This window comes from Cuculus canorus, chromosome 11, assembly GCF_017976375.1.
Source record: "Cuculus canorus isolate bCucCan1 chromosome 11, bCucCan1.pri, whole genome shotgun sequence".
In the NCBI taxonomy this organism is placed as follows: Eukaryota; Metazoa; Chordata; class Aves; order Cuculiformes; family Cuculidae; genus Cuculus; species Cuculus canorus.
In genome coordinates, this window is record NC_071411.1 from 5554445 (window position 1) to 5573611 (window position 19167).

At 38.8% G+C, this 19167-nt stretch overlaps 2 protein-coding genes across 3 annotated transcripts in view; both read right to left on the reverse strand.

The window, feature by feature from the left end:
* Positions 1–91: 91 nt before the first annotated feature.
* On the reverse strand, positions 92–13288 carry ASB14 (ankyrin repeat and SOCS box containing 14). 2 transcript variants are annotated; one of them, XM_009571518.2, is made up of 13 exons: positions 13221–13288; positions 12929–13036; positions 12761–12800; positions 11484–11695; positions 10907–10957; positions 9973–10109; positions 9718–9876; positions 8355–8600; positions 7795–7966; positions 6366–6909; positions 5326–5479; positions 4207–4550; positions 92–189 (listed from the first exon to the last, which is right to left on the reverse strand). In XM_009571518.2, exons 4-12 carry the CDS (start codon positions 11609–11611, stop codon positions 4363–4365), a joined length of 1779 nt encoding a protein of 592 aa, XP_009569813.2. In that variant the 5' UTR covers positions 11612–11695; positions 12761–12800; positions 12929–13036; positions 13221–13288; the 3' UTR covers positions 92–189; positions 4207–4362. The 2 variants fall into 2 exon arrangements, with proteins under 2 accessions (XP_009569813.2, XP_053932578.1); XM_054076603.1 differs by lacking the exons at positions 11484–11695; positions 12761–12800; positions 12929–13036; positions 13221–13288 and having other exon boundaries at positions 9973–10104; positions 10903–10959.
* A 314-nt stretch (positions 13289–13602) lies between these two features.
* DNAH12 (dynein axonemal heavy chain 12) overlaps positions 13603–19167 on the reverse strand; it is a 62862-nt gene continuing 57297 nt past the window's right edge. Inside the window, exons 69-74 of the mRNA XM_009571506.2 lie at positions 18811–18914; positions 17758–17962; positions 17425–17562; positions 16873–16964; positions 16544–16611; positions 13603–15415 (exon numbers count right to left, since the gene is read on the reverse strand). Of these exons, the coding sequence (XP_009569801.2) occupies positions 15225–15415; positions 16544–16611; positions 16873–16964; positions 17425–17562; positions 17758–17962; positions 18811–18914 (798 nt within the window). The 3' untranslated portion in view covers positions 13603–15224. The remainder of the gene's footprint in view (positions 15416–16543; positions 16612–16872; positions 16965–17424; positions 17563–17757; positions 17963–18810; positions 18915–19167) is intronic.

The window sequence follows — 19167 nt, forward strand, 5'->3', positions numbered from 1 at the left end:
ACGAGGAGGGGGAGGCTGAGCAGTAGGGAGTCCCCAGGTTCTCTTCTGAAGTTATCCACCCCCAGAGTAGCCAGTCACTTGCAGAAATACCTGCTTTTGCTGTTCCTCCGTCAGGCTGAATGGTGTTGCCCCTTGGCCACATCTGGCTAGCACACTGTCACACGGACCATACCAATCCAAGGCTTTATTCTAAAAGAGAGTGACATTTTTATTTTGTCATCCTCTATTCTTAGCTCTCAGCCTTAAGAGGCTGTGTTTATTTGTGCCAACAAAAGTACCGACAGGCAGCAAATCCAGCTTTTTGTCCTTTGGTGCCTAAGTTAGGCGTACAGGTGGTTGCACAGCAGCCAGTTTGTCTCTGCAAATCCTTGCAGTTCATGCTTCTTTCTCTTGTTTTTTGGTTTTGCTTACTGATATTTCTGTTTCCTATCAAATAACATGACAGCATACTTCAAGGTTACTGTCTCAATCTTCCTCAAGTCTATGCTAAAGATTAAGTAATTTTGAAACATTACAGGAAGAATGTGAAATCAGTGGTCTCCAGTTTCTAGAATCCAGTTCCCCAGCTTGTCAGAGTAGGACTGGTTAATGCATTAACCAGTTCAGCTGCAATAGCCCTTGCTGTATATGAAGACTAGTAACAGATGAACAATCTTATCGCAAAGTAGTTCTGATGCGTAGCGTGTGCTGCTTTAGTCTTATTGAAGGAAAGGCAGAACATTAAATCACTATTTCTTTTCTCACACCCTACCATTACTGGTTTTTCAGATTTAGCATTACCTGACTGGAATTGTTCCATTTGCTTTCCAGGCTTCCCACCTATGCCATTAAATGTAGTTTCTTACAACAGACAGCATAGGAGGGAAGTGCATTCACCATAACCACTAAAACCAGGGGAAATTGAATTAAAGACAGTTAAAATTGATATGCATAAATGAAAGGGGGGGGGAACTTATTTGGGAGAATTTTACTGGTGTAAACTCAGCAAAAAAAATATAAAAGCATGCAGGAGAGTATCAGAAGCTGCGAGAACAAAGGACAGGTCAGAAGAGATAAGGAAGAGGAAAGGGAATGGTGCAGTGAGTTAGCAGTGGGGTGAGAATCACTGTAGTTTGCTTAAGGGGAGGAGCATAAGGCTCTGTCATTAGAACTATGTCAAGGCAAAGAACAGCTGCTGAGGTTTTATCCATACCTCCCCCCCAATAAAAACCACATAAGAAAAAATGTACTATGAGATTTAGAACCACTTCGTCGGAAAACATTTTTGTCAATTAAAAGAAATAGAGTCCTTAGTATTTTCCTTGAGAGTGTGACTTTTAATGCAAATACCTTACATTCTCGTGGGAACAACTGTGGTTGGGTTTCACTGCCTGAGCATTTTGTTATTGTAAAGAAGTTAGTGGTTGGTTTCCTGTCCTGTAATTTATTTCTCCTATTTAGTACTTCCTGTTGCCTTTTACTTACAGAATGATCTTCCAAGCCCTTCCAGCTGAAGCTGTAGTTTGCTTCATGTGCATCTGCTATTATTTCAGACACTCCTGAAAATATTTTTCCCAGTGCATGATTTTAGAGTGATTTTTGCATAGGTATTAAATCAGCAGTGTACTTTAGGACTAACTTTTTTATGGTGCTGGTTGCAGCCTCATGGTTCCTGCCAGATGTTTTCCCTTAGATAAGGGGATATTAAGTTTGTTCCACCATGTAAATTTACCCCCGGCAGACCAAGTGAGTCTTGCTGTCATTGTTCCAAGCTACACACGTTCATCATATATATAATGGCATAAGTGTCGAAACACATAAAGTGTGCTTATCGGTATGTACTTTATTGCATTATCGATAATACCTAGCACTCCTCTGTGGCCACTAATAGATTTCTTGAAGTTTAAACCAGAGGACAATTTAGGAGTCACCTACAACTAAGCTGTATATAACTGGTTACGAGCGTAAACTAATCTGAATTTGACAATCTAGTACTTCCTGAATCTGTTTAGGTTTGAAATTGAATCAAGACAATTTACTATTAACAGTAAGGCAATATTTAAGAGTTAAAGAACATTCCCTCTCCAGTATGCTGTCAGATTTCATCTTTATGTGGATGTAAACCCAGAGCTGAAAATCCTGAAACAGCTGAAGCTAGTGATGAAGATATCATTTATGTACATGGACATGAAGAAGCTAAGTTGACTGTGCTTATGTTTAAGGTAAATTCTGATTAATTAGTTGCACAGAATTCAGGAGAATCCAGTGGAGAAAACTTATGTTGCAATAGTCTCTTGTTATTTCAGAAATAATTCACATAAAGAACACCTGCTCTGCTTAGTGAGTTTAGTAAAGAGATTGTCTAGTCTAACAGCACAAGCTGATATTTTATATTCTTTGTCTTGCACTATTCACAGAATTTCTTGCAAGTCAGTCAGTCACCACAGCTTTTCTGTTTAACCAAGCAGTAAACTGATTATTTTTTTCCTGCCACAGTGGTATCTAATGTGTTCTGACAAGAATAAGTCAGTGTGTTATTGTGAATGCACTTGTATTCCTAATGAAGTTTATATTGCAAGCCAAGGATTTTGTACAATCTTTCAGATCATTTTTATAATAGAGTGGAGTGGTCAAATTCTTACGATGATGTTCTGGGTTGGTCCTGTTCTAGTGCAGTGTAAGTGATCTTTGCGATGTTTGGGACTGACTTGCACATTTTCCCTTGATAGCTGTGTTAAAACCCTCCAATGGCAAACCTATGTCAACTCTGTTGTGTCTTGGTCTTGGAAACATGGATAGTAAACATATTATACCAGGGCTTCAGTCAGCATTTTGTAGATTAAATAAAAGCTTAACTATAGTAACTTTCTGGGTGGGATTTGTACCGATGCAAAAACCTCCTGCATTTTTCATAACACTGACTTCCAGAAGTACCATTAATGGTGACAGGACGCGTTCCCTTCCATTAAATTTTGACATGCAGTCTTATCTCTCTGTTGCAAAGTGTATCTCAGTTTTTTTAATGGGAATCCTATTGCCCAGGTAACCTCAAAGGATGTTACTGTACTTGGGAATGCAGATAGCTTGGTGTCAAAATATTCGAAGACTGAACATTAGAAGAAAACTGTTACCATCACGGCTGGCTGTTGAGCGTGCGTTGTTGTAGGCACATGACAAGGTGCAGCCGGGCACAGTCATGGTTATGGTAACGATCAGAAGTCACGTGTACAGAGGCTACACCAGCACAACCATTAACGTGGGTACCCATGCAGATCTTCGCCGGCTCCGTTCGTGTATGATACGATGAACACCATGTAAAAAGCACTGGGTCATAACTGCATTACGGTTAAATTTGTATTTTATAAGGTTTGTAGATTTTTCTGGGGAAAAGCGGACTTTTGAATTATGTAACTTCTGTGATAAAGATGCATGTATAACTAGAAAAAAATCTATGCTTACTTGATAATGAAGGAATAAATAACTACTAACGCCAAGCGTGTTGATGAAGATTTTTTTCCCGAAAATATGGTCTGACATTTGCAGCACTTATAAAAAGGAGCAGGCATGCACTGGGTCCGCGTGTGCGGGGCAAGGCTTCCCCAGGCAGCTGTGCCTGCTGACAGAGGGTGCTCCAAAAGCTTAAGCTCCAACTGTTTGAAGGGGAACTCCAGAAACTGCGAGTGTGTCTCTGGACAGTACTGTAAAAGGAAACCCCAGTTCTAGAGAGTAATGAAAATACGTGGTGGAAGAAATACCAATACCTGAGAAAGACATTCGGAACTAACCCATCGTGCTCTCTTGCTGAACTGCTGGTATTTCACACTAGCTGCTGTGATAAGCAGGTTTCTAGAAGCATTAATCCCATTTCACTGCTTAGAGCGGGGATTGATTGAGTGCAAGAAAATAAATCTACTCGGGCTGCTCTTCAGAACTTCACTGTAGGACTTGACAAATAGAAACTACTTGGCAAGAGAAAGGGAAGTAAAGAGGAAAAAAGAACCCTGTCCTCTCATGGTTGCAGTTAAATCCCTGACCTTCGACTAAGCCCTGCAGTGGGGGTAATGCTATCTGTTAGGACAGGCTTTAACTTGGCAATAGCACAACGTTTGCAGCCCTGTATTTTACAGTTCCCGAACTTTTCACACTAAGCATTTAAAACACCATTGCAGTAACTTTCAGATAGTTTACATTCCAGTAGATAGGTAGAATGAGATCACCAATACTTACATTTTGGGGTTCTCCCCATTTCCTTCAGAGGGTGAGGGGGAAATGCTGGTATTTCTTAATATACATCGGAGATTAAAATCCCAAAAGAAAAAAGCAGCTGCACAAGACAGTCTTATCCATGTTGACATTCCCTTCAAAATATAGAAATAATTACATTCAGTGGAGGCCATACGTTCCTATGAAATCTTTCTGTCCATAAAGATCATATTCCTTGTATAGAATGTAGTCTTTCAAACAGTTTGGCAGTGGAAGGAAGGTCATGAAGACAGGACAACGGAGACGCAACCGGCCCATGCATTCCCGTATCTTCAGACGACAAAGATGCTTCAGAGAGCGAGGGTTTGCTGGAAAGGAGATGGCGAGGCTGATATTAATAACTCATTAAATTTTGTTCAATTTATTTATTTGACCCTCTGCTGCCTTTCAAAAGCTTTGCTCTCCATTTTGCTGCATATTCATTCTGTGAATAGACAGATAAAATAAAAGTGGCTGTCCCTGACAACAGGACCTGTCAGGATCCAGCCTTTTTACCTCAAACCATACAATTCCCAGTTATAATTGCAATCATTGGCAGCTAAACCAAAAGATTTCTTTTCGTTTAGGTCAACGCAAGTTTAAGTAGTACAGTTTGGGAATGTACTTAAACCCCAAATAACTGGTGCCAGTTTTCACTCAACCTGAAGGAAGCTACTAAAAGTAACACTTTGAGTAACTGCTGCTTAATCTTCATACAGGCCAAGTGGACATAGAGTTAATACAGAGTGGAATTAAACCACTCAATTAAAAATAGTAACTTATTAAACATAAGGCTGGAAGGAAAGCTTTTCTCCCTTTGAAGAGCCTCGTGTTGTCTGCATTGTAATTAAGGTTTCCAAGTACTCTAGATAAGTTGTGCAGTTACTATCTATCAGACTTCTGAGAGAAACTTAGTGTAAATCCTACACAGACTGATCTTTTAAGACATCTCTGACTGTCGAAACATAAATTTTGCCCAATAAGGGTCAAGAAAAGCACCAGTCTGAGGGAAAGAAAATGAAAGCTAACTCACTACAAACAAAAAAAGGCCCCAATCCCAAACCAGCTTATTTGTCATTTCAAATGTAAACATCAGGTACTTACTTAAAATCAAATTGATGTCCGGCCACAGTTCCTGTTCTTTGAGAACTGCTTCGAGCTTCCAGCAGATACTAACGTGATCGACGTAATCTAACATCACTCGCACTACCTTTCCAGACAGATGCTTCAACCACGACAAGGTTATCACTTCACAGAACTGACAGAAACAGAATGTTTAAGAGCATATTATTCATGATTGCTGTTAATTACTTCTGCCTCTGCAGGACAAGAGCAATTCAATAACCTGAGCAGAACGCCAGAAAGGATGAGTGTTCTGTCAGTCAGGGGGGCTTTAGAGGACGTTGCAGCTTGTCCGGAGCCTCATGAGTAGAAGCTCAAAATCTGAGAGATGGTTGTTCTGTACTAGATCCAAAAATGTACTTAAGCAGCTCTATATTTGGTAACTAAGTGCTTAAAAAGAAGTGCTATCGCTCCCTAAATAGAATTTAGACTTGTGTCCCAGTGTGCTGAACCAGGAGACCCACCAGCCCAGTGCTCACCGCACCCCATTTCAGGTGAAAGAAGCATTTATTAGGTTGAAGTGAACTTTACAAACTGCTGAACAATGACACTGACAGGAGTCTCTCAGAACCTCTTTTCAGGGTGGTCCAGGTTTGTTAATTCTGCTGTGTCCATCACGGCAGCTCCACGGGGTCCTTACAGCAGCTTCTAGTGTCAGTGTTCTGATATGACACAACCCAGTAAGCCAACCTGCAGGGCTCTGCTTTCACAGCACGGGCAAGACTGCCCTGGAGTGACAATTCTGTGCTGATCTTATGTAGGTATTTATATGGATATTGCATAATTTTTTATATATCTATAAAAAATATCTTTAGCAATATTCTCACAATTCAAAACCACTGTTTGTGATCACCTGCCGTCATGAACCAGGCCTCACGGCAACATCTATTACTTTTTACAGCCTTCCCTATTCCTACCCTTCTGTGTAACTGTCTCAGAGTTTCAGAACTTCCTTTTCTGACACTGCGTTAAGCAAATTTTCAGTTCGTTTCAGGAAATGGTAAAACAGCTGATACACTTACCATTGTATCTTTGATAACAGTAGAGGTCCATCCGTCAGTCACATACTGGGAATGCGCACTCTTTCCCCGAGAGCAATCGAAGCAGCGGTGCACATCATACCCATAGTTCATCAGCATTCTTAACATGACTTCATCTTTCAGAGCATATTGTAGAGCTGACGGAAAATGCGTCGTATTCACTCGGCAGAAGTAGTTGACGTTAGCCCCGTGTCGGAGCAGTAGATTCATTAACTCATAGTTGCCCATTCTCAAAGCTATTTGGAGGCAGTTGATGGGGTCTTGGTTTGGCAGGGCTCCAGCATTCAACAGCAACTGTACCGAACAGATATCCCCGTTGGAAACGGCAAAGTACAGTGCTGATTTCCGGTGGTCATCGTAGCCTTTGCGAACTCTTTGATCCAGCATGAAATTGGCATCGAACCCAGATTTGAGGAGAAATTCAAGGCACTGAGGATGTGCTCCTGCTGCTGCTGAGTGAACTGGACTTATCCCGCTTTCCTTAATGGCATCAAAATCAGTAACTGGAACTAAACTTTTTAAGGCTCTGAAGAATTAAAAAAGAAAAAAAAATCTCTGAAACTTAAATCTACTGGATCGTCCAGTTCAGTCTTGGAATTTCTCTACATTGCTGGGCTTCAGAATTCATCATGACTGTATATAACTGTCTTAATCTACCAAATCAGTACCACAGTGTGCTGCACCTCTGCAATCAACTTAGCCAATTTGTTAGCCAGCAACGGATACTGACTTTACACCTGTTATTCCAACATACAATCATTCATCAACAACCCAATTCCTTGCTCGAGGAATAATCACTCCTCAGCAGAAATTTTTCCTGAATGTCAAGTGCAGTGTTATTACTTAACCTATAGAAACTAAGGAATTAATAGATCATGCGAATGCATATGATATATAATTTAATATTTACAATACATTTAAGTTTGAGAATAATTTAACAATATCAACGAATTAAGAACCCTCAGATTTTTAATTATGATGAAATATCCACACTTATTGGTTGTGATTGTACCCTAAATGGCTCCAATTAATCTTCTTGCCTTTAAAATAGGGAAAAACCTTATCCCCTCAGTCTCTTCATTTCATACGTTTATCTTCCTGTGCTGGGCTGGAGATAAGCCATGCCCAAAGAGAGTAAGGATGTCCAAGAACCTCAGCATGAACCTGGACTGTCTGACTATTTGCGACAAGTGGGGAAATACTGCAGGAATTAGTGGGTTCATGCTAAAATGATGAAGATTTTGTCCTGACTGGTCTCTTAAACTCAGATACAGAACACTCATATTTACATGTTGAAAAAGAATTCCTCCTACAAAGCTACAGATGTTCTGTCTGCTTTGAATAAGGTAGAATTAGTAAAATCGATATTCCTGGTGCCACCATTACTTGATTTCCAAGTACATTAACTCACAGAAAGTGTCCTCTATATGCAGCTCTGTGGATTGGCAAATGACCCGAGTGCTTTGGTACATTAGCATCAGCCCCATATTCTAGTAAAAGACTCAGAGAATCTGGATTTCCTCCTCCTGCTGCTTCAAATAATACAGAAGCACAGTCCATTGCCTGTGAAAGAACATCTGCACCTGGAAAGAAGCATCAAGACATGTTGTGACCAGAAGGTAATTATGTTATGTCTGCAGTGCAAATATTATTGCATGTGAGCATTTTGTCATTACAGGGTCGGGGAAGGAAGATCAGAGGGAAGGAAGGTCTGCGAAGGCCAAGGAATGGGAAGGTTGGGGAAGATCAGGACTGCACGACTTCTCTGCATGACCTCGTCCAATGTTCAACCACTCTCACAGTTAGGGTTTGCTGGGTTTCGGTTGCTGCTCATTGCCTCCTACCCTGTTACTGGGCACTACTGAGAAGAAGTCGGCTCTACACCATCCCATCATATATTTATAACATTGGCAAACCAGACCCCCACCCCAGCCTTCTCTTCCTATAACATCCTATATAATAAAGTCTCACCTTTTTGCAACAAGAGCTCCATAATTTCGGTATGTCCACCCTGCGCAGCCAGCGCTAGAGGTGTGAGCCCATATCCACTGCGAGGGTCAGGATCTGCTCCAGAACGAAGGAGAAGCTTCACCATATCTTTTCTGCCTAGTCTGGCTGCCTCATGTAAAGCAGTCCTCTTGTGGACACACTGCAAATTCACTTTTGCACCAGAACTTATCAACAAGGAGGCAATCTCATACGAATCTTGTTTAATTGCTGTAAGACAGTAAGTGAAGTATCAGCTGGAATGTTATTCAACACTATTCTAGGCACTGTGGCTTCCTGTTACGTGGCAGCCCAGGAAAGCTTGAGCTATTTATATACTGGGAAATGTCACACCACACTGAAAGGTTTAACTTATCAACAAGTCTGTTATATGTTTTCAGGATAATTCTATACATATTATAATTTAATTATAAATTATATATTATATAAATATATATTCCATTGTATTATATATGTATTTCTATAATGTTATATATTATACTTTTATTTATTGTAATATCATATGTTATATAAATGAATAATTCTATGTTAATCTCTTTTTATCTCCATAATCCTTTGTTGCATTTGGTAATGCAGCTGAATGCAACTTTCCTTGCCACCAGATGGAGATCACGCACAGGGACCTACCTGGTGGGGGTCAGGACCTGCCCTGCTCAAATGCTTTATTTAATCTCCATAAGCAGTTACCAAAATACAAAACAGTTTAAAATGACTGTCAAACACCTTCTTAGCTTAATACGCCTGATCTGTTAAGTCAGTAAGGATCTTAAAAAAATAATCTGCTTTGGCTCCAGTGAATGAAATGAACAGGCAACACTTTTCCCTCCTTCTGTCTTTGATCTTCCAGGCTGTCCAGGTTAGGACAGTGAGTGCCTTTGGTGGAGACAGATCAGGCAAAGCAGCCTCATGTGGTTGCAGTAGCTCCACCAGCTACTACTCTACCAGCAGTAGCAGCTGGTTGCAGTACTCTTGGCCACACACTATAACCTCTGATGCCCCTTCGTCTGTAACCTACCTGACCACCTCAGATAAACCCTGTACATCCCCTTCCTGGGGATGGCGCACTTTAATGCAGCGACCTTGGAAAGCATCTAGGAATTCTCTACATCTTTTCTAAGCAGGTGGCGTTGACTAGAACGCTGCTGCTTGTTAGTCACTTCTTTGGTAGCGCTTTCACGGCAAACCGCACAGCACAAATAGAATGCTTTAGTGTAGATTGGTCATCTGTGATTGGAATATGCTCAGGAAAGCTCTGTGCAAACTTTAAACATGTCATTATAACTTGGACTCACTCCCTCACCTCACCACCCCTAAACACGGTATTCACCTATAACTAAAGCAGAATCCCCCTCTTCATTCTTAGCACTGGGATTGCAGCCACTGAGCAGGAGAAAGCGGACATTGTCTATACGGCAATTTCTTACTGCCACCAAGAGTGGTGTTTCCCCTTTTAGAGTGGACTGTTCCCACGTACTGGCACAGGAGGCTGAAACATATAAAAGCAGAACACATTTGAAATTGGATCATTCATCAAACCTGACTTTGTAAAGCATTTTGGTGGAAAACCACAAGGACTCTATACCTTTCAAAGTTATTTCAAGGACGTTCTTATTCAGCTGTGCTGCAGCTTCATGCACAGGAAGCCAGCCTTGCTGATCTGCTTCTTCAAAAGCACAACTGTGCTTCACCAGCTTCATCAAAGCCTCTTCTTGACCTGCAATATTTTAAGACAGATGCATATCCCATTACTCATAATAAAACAATATTCAAGCAACTAATATACTGTGTGCCATTTATCCCATCAGTTTCTCTAGAATAAACAACTTGCTTTGTCAAAGCAATTTTTCCTCAGAGGGTGGTTTATGTGAAAGGAACAATCAATGTTTTATATTGACTCGGAGCACCTGCTTTTCCATTTAAGTCTTGGTTTCTCGACTCTTACGCCACTAAATATCTCTGTAACTGCTTACATGTATAAAGACTGGACTGCAGGTTTCCCACTGCCAGACAACTGTCCTAACAACTCTACTCATCGATTACTTATCTCTGTGACTCCGTATATTGATTGTACCGCAAGAAATAGAAGTTTCAGAAGAGCAGACTAAGAGCATCTCATATAGGAATACATTAAATTTTGACAGAAGGAACCATTCTGAAATGCTGTTCAAGTAGAGAAGGGAATTCAATATGGGCGTCTCGAACTGGAATGCTTTTAGGAAGCATTCACTGACTGGGGGCCTTGCCATCCTGGCATTGTCCCCTAATTCCAGCAGATGAAGCACTGGAATCCAAGAAGAGAGAGATCTGAATCCACCTTATTATCATGTTCCTATCTACTAAGTTAGCTTTCAGGTGTCCTGTCTTTAGTTGCCTTACTCCTCCCAAGACCATAAAAAGAAAAACTGCCCTTAAACCAGGTGATCAAACACCATAAACGTAGGCATTGCTCAACAATGCAATACCCATGGGATTTCTAGGGGTATAGACTTAGTGCAGAGTATTTGTACTTAACTGCCCGAATTGCTGCAATTATCTTCCCATGTTCTTCACTTGCAAAATCCTGGAAACTGCACAAACAGAACAAACGTAAAGTGAGACGTAAAAATTAGTGTGAAGTTCAGGATACAATTAGACCCAAATTTAAATATTCAAGTCCAGACTACATGCTTGATTTCTGTAAGTTACAAAGGTTTTGTCAGGGCTCACCACATTAAAACGCTTTTTTGTTGGTCTTCCCCTGCCACTATACACATTGGATTTTTCACACAAAGGCCAACAATTAAATACTAAAATGAGGAAAAGACACCACAGAAACCTATTTTTACATCGCATGCTTGTCTTCTTCATAAAGCCTTGTACTCATTTAGATACTGGTGTGAAACGTCACCTCAAAGTTTCATACATTCCATATTTTTGAGGAAACGGGTATACTTTTCCAGGGAGAACTCAGAACAAGTGAGCTACCAGTGATTTCCAGTATCCATGAGGCAAGGTCAGAGCAATATAACACACAGAGGCCAAAGGAAAACAAGGTTACTACATGCTTATAAGAATGCCAAGAAAACACCCAAAATAGAAATAACAACTTATTACCTTTCATCCTCTGCTGCGCTGCCACGTGTTTCAATTTTGTGCCTATCTTGTAAGCTTTCCTGAATAGCTTGTTGGGTAGAGATTTCATCATCGGGATCATCATCAAACACATATATAGAACTATACATGGTAAATCAGCACAGCTTGAATCCCTTTTTTTAGGGAAACACCGCTTTTTAACTGGAAGCAGATGTTCAATCTTCAAGTTAAATCTGGAGTAATAGAAATACCCATCACTGCTTAGGTATCAAGAGAAATTAAATACAGTTTAACATAAAGGAATCTGAACTTCTCCATTTCAAGCTCCAGCCTTCTCTCAGGTATTTAAGCTTGTGCTGCAAAGAGTTGTTCTATTTAGAACAGAGCAAACCTTTTCTATTCCAGTAGCATGTGCAAGCTTTTATCTCAGTTCCACAGACTGAACACACAGAACAGCTACTTGTTTTGGTGTCACTTATTAGAAAGCAACAAAAACAAGTAAAATTTAGTTTTCAGATAAATATTTATTCCCTCTTAGGTCTTTTTAGACACTCCAATATGATCACAACTGTGCTCCAATTTTTCCTTAGTAGGAAAACAGACGTGCAGTAAAGCTTTGGATGTTTTTTCAGTTTGTTCACAGTGGATCTGGAAGCGAAGGGCAAGTAAAGATCATGAATTTTTTCAATAACAGCTTATGTTCAAGCTGTTTGAACAAAGATATCGCTAGGGCTTTATCTTGTAGTCATGAAAGTACTACAGATTTGTGCTCTTATGTGTATCAACCAAGCTCCACGCTTGAAAAAAGCCCAACTTTGCCACCTTAGGTAATCCGCAGCCATTTAGAACAGATAAACTTACAGTGCTTCATTCTTCATCCATGTATGCCTGTTTTTTCCTAATACTTGTAGCGGATATATATGTAAAATACTGCAACAATACATACCCAAATACAGGCAGAAATAAAAAACACTGGTCTAACCATAATCAAGATTATTTTTTGTTAATAAAAAGCCTAAGAATAGCATTAGTTCAAAAAAAAGTTTGCCTAATTGAAAGGATTCACTTAAAATATCTTTACTCTTTAAGGTTGTAACACAAGCAATGGAGCTTAGCAATAAATCCCATTGTTTCTATTTGTTAAGTCTAACAATCCAATAAATCATAAAAAGTATAACGTTTGTACACGTGCACAGTTCCATGCATAAGCAGTCGCTGTTCTTTTGTATATTCAGCTACGTACTGTTATAGATAAAAATCACAGATGTTGTTAGGCTCAAACCTCTCAACTGTTTTACCTTATCAAAACTTCCACTGCTGTCTTTCAAGAGAGCTGGTCTAAAATAACAACCGAAAAAATAAAGCAAAGTAAAATTAAATTACTAAGTAAACCGGAAAGCAAACGAATAAATAAGGAAAATAAATAAGTGCAGCAAAATGAAGGAAGTTGGCAACGTGTTACTTACAAAGGCTGGAATAATTCTAGAAATGCTTAAAGTTGAGCAGCAGTAATTCATAGCAAACCTGTATTGTTGTTACCCGATCCACACAACGTGTGATTGTAAGGATTTCGCCTGTAACAGCAGACGTAGTAAAAAAAGACAAACACCTTAACAAAACATACAAACAAGTTAGTATTTGATTGTATCTATAGTACAATGGGTATATAAACTTTTTTTAAAGCTAGGCTATTTCTTTTTTTCATAAGAAGACTACTAATTTCCCTATGAATTGAGAAAATATACTGGTCTTCCTTACCTTCTGAAAGAGGGAAGACCTCACACTTTGAAGAAGTGATTATTAAGTTGAAAGTGATATTTTCAGGATTGAAAATGATCTCAGCAGAGCCTAAGTCCATTAATAGCTCACTATAAATACCCGATCATAAGATAGTCTGGGACTTTCTCCACGTTTCTTTCATACAGGTTAGTTATGTTTCATAATCTGACCTGATAAACGGTGTCAGCAAAAGAAGGAAATAAAAGTCCAGTTTGTTTGTAAAAATACTCGTTAAAAGTTTTTGGAATGAGAAATGAAGCATTATAAATAAATTATAAATAACTATAATGTAACTATTACATTATGGAAAGAAAATTCTTCAATGCTTTCCTAAGAGAGTAAACTGAAGGTATCGGTAGGAGCTCATTTTAAAAAGCCAAACAGTGTAAAAAGAAAAACTGAAACCAAATAAAAGTAAACATATACAAGCCAATAAACCAAACAAGAACTGTAATAAAAAACGGTGTTTCCAACTGCTTAGTCACAGTTTGCATATTAATATAAATAGAAATGCAAACAAAATATAAACAGAGTTTTTAAAGGGAAAAGCAGAGTTTCAGAAAGACAGATCAATGCTGAGAACTTACACTGGTGGAAGACAATTCGCAGGGAAATGAAGGACATAGCTGCCCAGTTATAATAGTGAAAGTAGGATGGAGTGAGACTTCCCTGCGCTTAATTTACTCCTACTGTATTTTACTGTCCTGGTTTCAAGTGGGATGGAGTTAATTTTCTTCCCAGTAGGTGGTATAGTGTTGTGCTTTGGATTTAGAATGAGAATAACGTTGATGATACCTTGATGTTTTAGTCGTTGCAATGCAGTCAAGGACTTCTCAGCGCTGCGTATTGGCCTGCCACCAAGAAGGCTGGGAGTGCACAAGAAGCTGGGAGGGGACAGAGCCAGGACAGCTGCCCCCCGGCCAAGGAGGCATTCCATGCCATATGACAGCATGCTCAGCATATAAAACTGGGCCAAGCTGGCTGGGTGAACCGCAGCTCACAAACTAGCCAGGCATCGGCCAGCTGGCGGTGAGCAGTTGTGCTGTGCATTACTTGTGTTGCTTATTATTGTTATTGCTTATTATTGTTATTGCTATTGTTTTCTTCCTTTTCTGTCCTATGAAAGTCTTTTTAATCTCAACCCACAAGTTTTACCTTTTCGTTTTCTGATTCTCTCCCCGATCCCATTCGTGGCAGTCAGGGAACGGCCGTGTGATTGTTTCAGCTGCTGCCGAGTTAAACCACAGCATTTACGGAAGGATCCTTATAAAGAAATTGTGATAGTTGTGTCTGAATGCAAAGTGGAAACAGTTCTTTGCTAGACTGCCTCTCTGGAACAACAGGGAAGCAGAGAGAGTGTTATAACAGGTGGTCATTAGGGAGATCTCATCATTTATTCTTCAGGGTAACTACTTGCAAAAAAACTTACAAAAATCAGAATATCTCAATTCAATCCTGAAAGGATCAATTTGCTGAGGAAAGCAGGTGTCCTAAGTACCTCCTATAGATAGTTAAGGGATTTCTCATACTGCAGTCTTCACTGTTGCTGTGACAGAACATAGGCTATATATAAATCCAGATTGATATCCTGAAATTTATGACCTACTAGCTTTCCACTCAAACGATTTGGCACTCTTAATACTTCAAGTTCATTAACTGTAATGTTTCTCTCAGAAAATGCAGGCAATTTTCAGTTTCCACTAAGATGTATTTGGTGATATTCAAGTAACGCATAAAATTGATGTTTACATGTTAGCAATATTACCAAAGGATAAAATCGTAGTTCATCTTTCATAGATTGTAAAGATGTTAATAATAATACATACTTATTTAAGATAAAACATTGAGGACTGGAAAATATTAATGTGCCCTTTTTTAACATTAAAAAGCCCAGATGTTTCTTTTTAACAGCATATTCCACTTCCTCTGTAAGCCAACAAAAAGAATGGGATCTTGTGAAGTCTATATCTGAACTCCCCAAAGTTAGTCATCCAGCTGGCAGAGCAACGCAACACCTCGCTTGATCCAGTGTTGAACCGGTTTATCCGTGTTAAGTGTCAAAGCAATGACGAAGTTAGTAGAATGACCAGTAGTAGATAAGACTCCTTTACGCTCGCTTGTCTTGTAGAGTGGGCAAACATACGCATCAGATCTCTTTATGTTCGACTTTGCAGCTTTAAAATAAACCCCAAAAGAATATATTACATTCAGCAGACCTATAGAAACATAATCTACACACAAATAATAAGCATTTACAGTAACATCCTTAAGGCTAAATAAATATGCAAAGTTATTTTGTGAGTAACGTAATAAAATTAACTGCAACTTTTTTGTGGTTTCTGGCGTGGCTCGTTTTGTTTTTAAGTCCAACTAATTAAATTATGCATTGTTTTCAGGAACTGGTGTCTTTCTGCAATTCTACCATCTTTGTGATCATACAAAGACACGCTAAAATCTGAATAGTTACACAGTTAAAGCACAGTTTATATATGAGTTTGTAACAGCTGCACAAGAATTCTGGTCCAGCAGCCACAGAATCTATCTGCAATTCAAACCACCCGGGAGCTGATGACACATCTCTGCAGGAACTCTTTGTATGCATAGACTGTTTACACACAACTTGCACAGAGTCTAAAATCACATATGTCTGAGCAGGTTAATCCAATCACAAGAGAAAGCACAGGCAGAAAAAGTGGAAGCTTTGTGAGGCTGCCTGTTGGCTAATGGCATCTGAGTTGCAACAGTTGCACTTGAAAGTCCTGCTTAAGTGAATAAATAAAACCAGGGATTTACTGCTACCAATCAAAGAAAACGAGCTATGAAGAAAATTCTTACTAGTGTGACAGACAATTAGCACAGCAGCTAAAATTAACCCGAGCAGACCTTGCCAAATCATGTAAAGTAAAACACTGAGCCTCCGTAAACCAATTGCAAGAAAAGTTTTCCTCAATTTAAGCAGAGCCCGGAATTCAAGCACTATATGCTTTCCTACCCAAATTAACTTTTGGTTGAAAAATAGATTAGGCAGCACCTAAAGACAGCCATAAAAAAATACATTTATCTCGTCCTTTTGTCTAATCCATTATTAAAACATCCACGGGAAGAGAGACAGGGCTACTGCTCAGGGGAGATGAGACGGCCTCACGCTACCGGGGCATTTTTAGTGTAAAAGGCAGAGGCCAGAGGCACATGAATTCTGTGAGCTTCTAGGTACATTGGTGAATATTGATCATCAGTGAAAAAGGAATTCACTGTTGCAATTTCTTGTTGAATAGCTCACACTTCACAGAAATTATACTCACTTGGTTTTATCCAAATGATTGGCATCGTATCAAAGAGCAATTTGGGATACTGCTCAGCCAACATTCCCCTAGGGAGAGAAAGCAACAAACTAATTATTTGTGGCTTGCTGTCAAACCAAAGAGGGGTTTGGTCAGTGTTTTCTGGTAGTTGCTTGCTTGAACTTTTGGGTTTTTTTTTTCCCCTCCCCATTTTCCATGCATGAAAGATCATTTTATTTGTTGTGTTATTTCAATAATATGAAAAGTATCCCTTAAAATATTTAAACAAATCTTGCCTGAGCATCTAAGAAAGCTCTCCAGAACTGTAATAAAACACTTAAGTTACTGACTTGGTCCTGTCCCAGCGAGCTCCATCTAAAAATAATCCACGAATATAAACGCCATCTTCTGGTGCAGTATCAGCAGTATCCTGAGGAATAACCTACAAGAAGCAAATGTTCCATGTGATTAAACCCTCAGAGCTGTTTGCTTTTTGAAGCATTATGCCAATAACCAATTTTCAGAAGATTAATAAAAATTGGAATAATATACTTTTATTTCTACTTTTACACAAAACTATGAAGATAGCAGATTTCTGTGAGTTTCATGATTACGTTTACTGTTGGTTACAAAATAAGGCTTTAATCACACAGACAAATATTTACTCTATAGTTTGGGGTTTTTTTGAGTGGAGGTTCAGGTCCAATGATAGAACAACTTTTAACATACCTCTTTAACGGCTGCTATTTAACCTGTCTACCCTGCCAAAGAATTAAATGTATGTCTTCAAATTGCAGTAAGTTAGTTCCGAAATGAATCTTCCAGTAAGGATTTACTTACTTTATCTCATGACATAACCAGGACTCAAATTAATAAAATATGCATTTATTATTTATCTCTACCTCAAATTCATATCCCAGAAGGTCAATAGGGATCCTGTGCTTCCTGGCATAGTTTTGCATAGCTCCAGTTAAAAAAGCTTGAGGAAAATAGAATCCTGACAGCCAAAAAACCGTGGGCTTTCCTAATTCGTACCAATCCTGGAAAGAAGAAAATGACACATTCAGTAGCCATAAAGAGACAAATCCCATCTAGTTTGACCATTTCTACATAACTGTACTCAGAAAATCTAAGCAAAATCTAGCACTCCTTTTTCATAAAATCTTTCAACGTAAGGGACAAACTATATGAAGAAGTAGATTAAATAATTAGTAGTACCTTCTCTTGTACACTACCTGTAAAAATTTCAGCCTTTCCAGAAAATCTAGAATGTAGCTCCCCAGTGGTTTCAGACTTGGGTATGAACGCTTTGCCCAGTTGTCAGGAACCTTTCCAATAAGTAGACTCCCACACAGAGCCTCCAGTTCAGCATCCATAACAACCAGTCCTTTAATGGCTTTCTTTAAGTTAATAAGCGTAATACGAATCCTTCGGATTAAACTAGAATTAAAAAAAAAATACAAAATTTTCACACGTTCCACACAGGAAATAAAAAAGTAGATTATGGAACCATCTATAGAACTTGCATAGCTGCTATATAACTGTGTGATCAGCCACATCTGTAAAGTCATGGATTTGTGCATTTGTGCCCATTTATTTAAGACTAAGAACAGTTTAATAAATTATTTTGTTATCTTTGGTATTGTCTGTAATGTTTGGTAAAAGGATAAATTTGGAACTCCAAATGTATACACCATATACTAGATGAAAGGAAAAGGTTTAGATACAAATGAAGAAGTGGGTAGGTAACAAAGGAAAACTTGGAGACTGGAAGCCAGAGAACATTAATAAAAGTTTAGGAGATACAAAGAGACAAATAAAAAAGGACAGAGAAAGCCAGGGAAGAAATAATGGAGGAGCAGGCAAAGATAAGGAAGAAAAAGAGGAAACAAAGTTAAAAGAGATACTGGGGACCCAAAGAGAAAAATAAAGGCGACTGTAAGTTTGTAATTCTAGCAGAAAAATTGTGAAAATCAGGTGTAGGAAGAAAGACATCAATAAAAGGGGGGAAAAAAGAAGCATTTAAAACAGAAGCATCCGAGACAACGAAGAAATGAGCAGAAATATTTCCAACAATCAAGGAGAAGTTCTCATAGACTATAACTGCGCGTGTACTACAGCTTCAAGCCCCTCTACCCTACAGACCAGAAATATCAAAAAAATATATATAAAGATGGTGAAAGAGAAAGTGAAGTTAAAAAAAAAGGGGGAGGAATAATATACAAATAACAACTTTTCCTGCAAACGGAATTATTACAGTTACATTTAATAAAACGTCACACACTTACTTGTTAAATCTTTCCATTTCTTGCACCAACACAGTGTTCATACTTTCTTCATATCTCACAGGATATTTACTTAGGCAACTTTCAATGTCAAAATAATTTGGAAGCTGTAAATGAGAACAATTTTGGAAAGAATTTAATATATTATTAAAAACATGCAGATGTGGAAAATTGCAGCCTAATGGATAGCGTTAAACTTTCTGATGAGTATCTTAGCAATACAGTATTTAGTAATTCAATCCAAATACAAATTATGGTTTTTTTAAGTGATGCATTTCTTCTAATCATGAAATGTTATTAATAAGTCTCAATTTTATTAATTTTAAACTTGTTCACATGAGTGGATCACCTGTTCTTCCA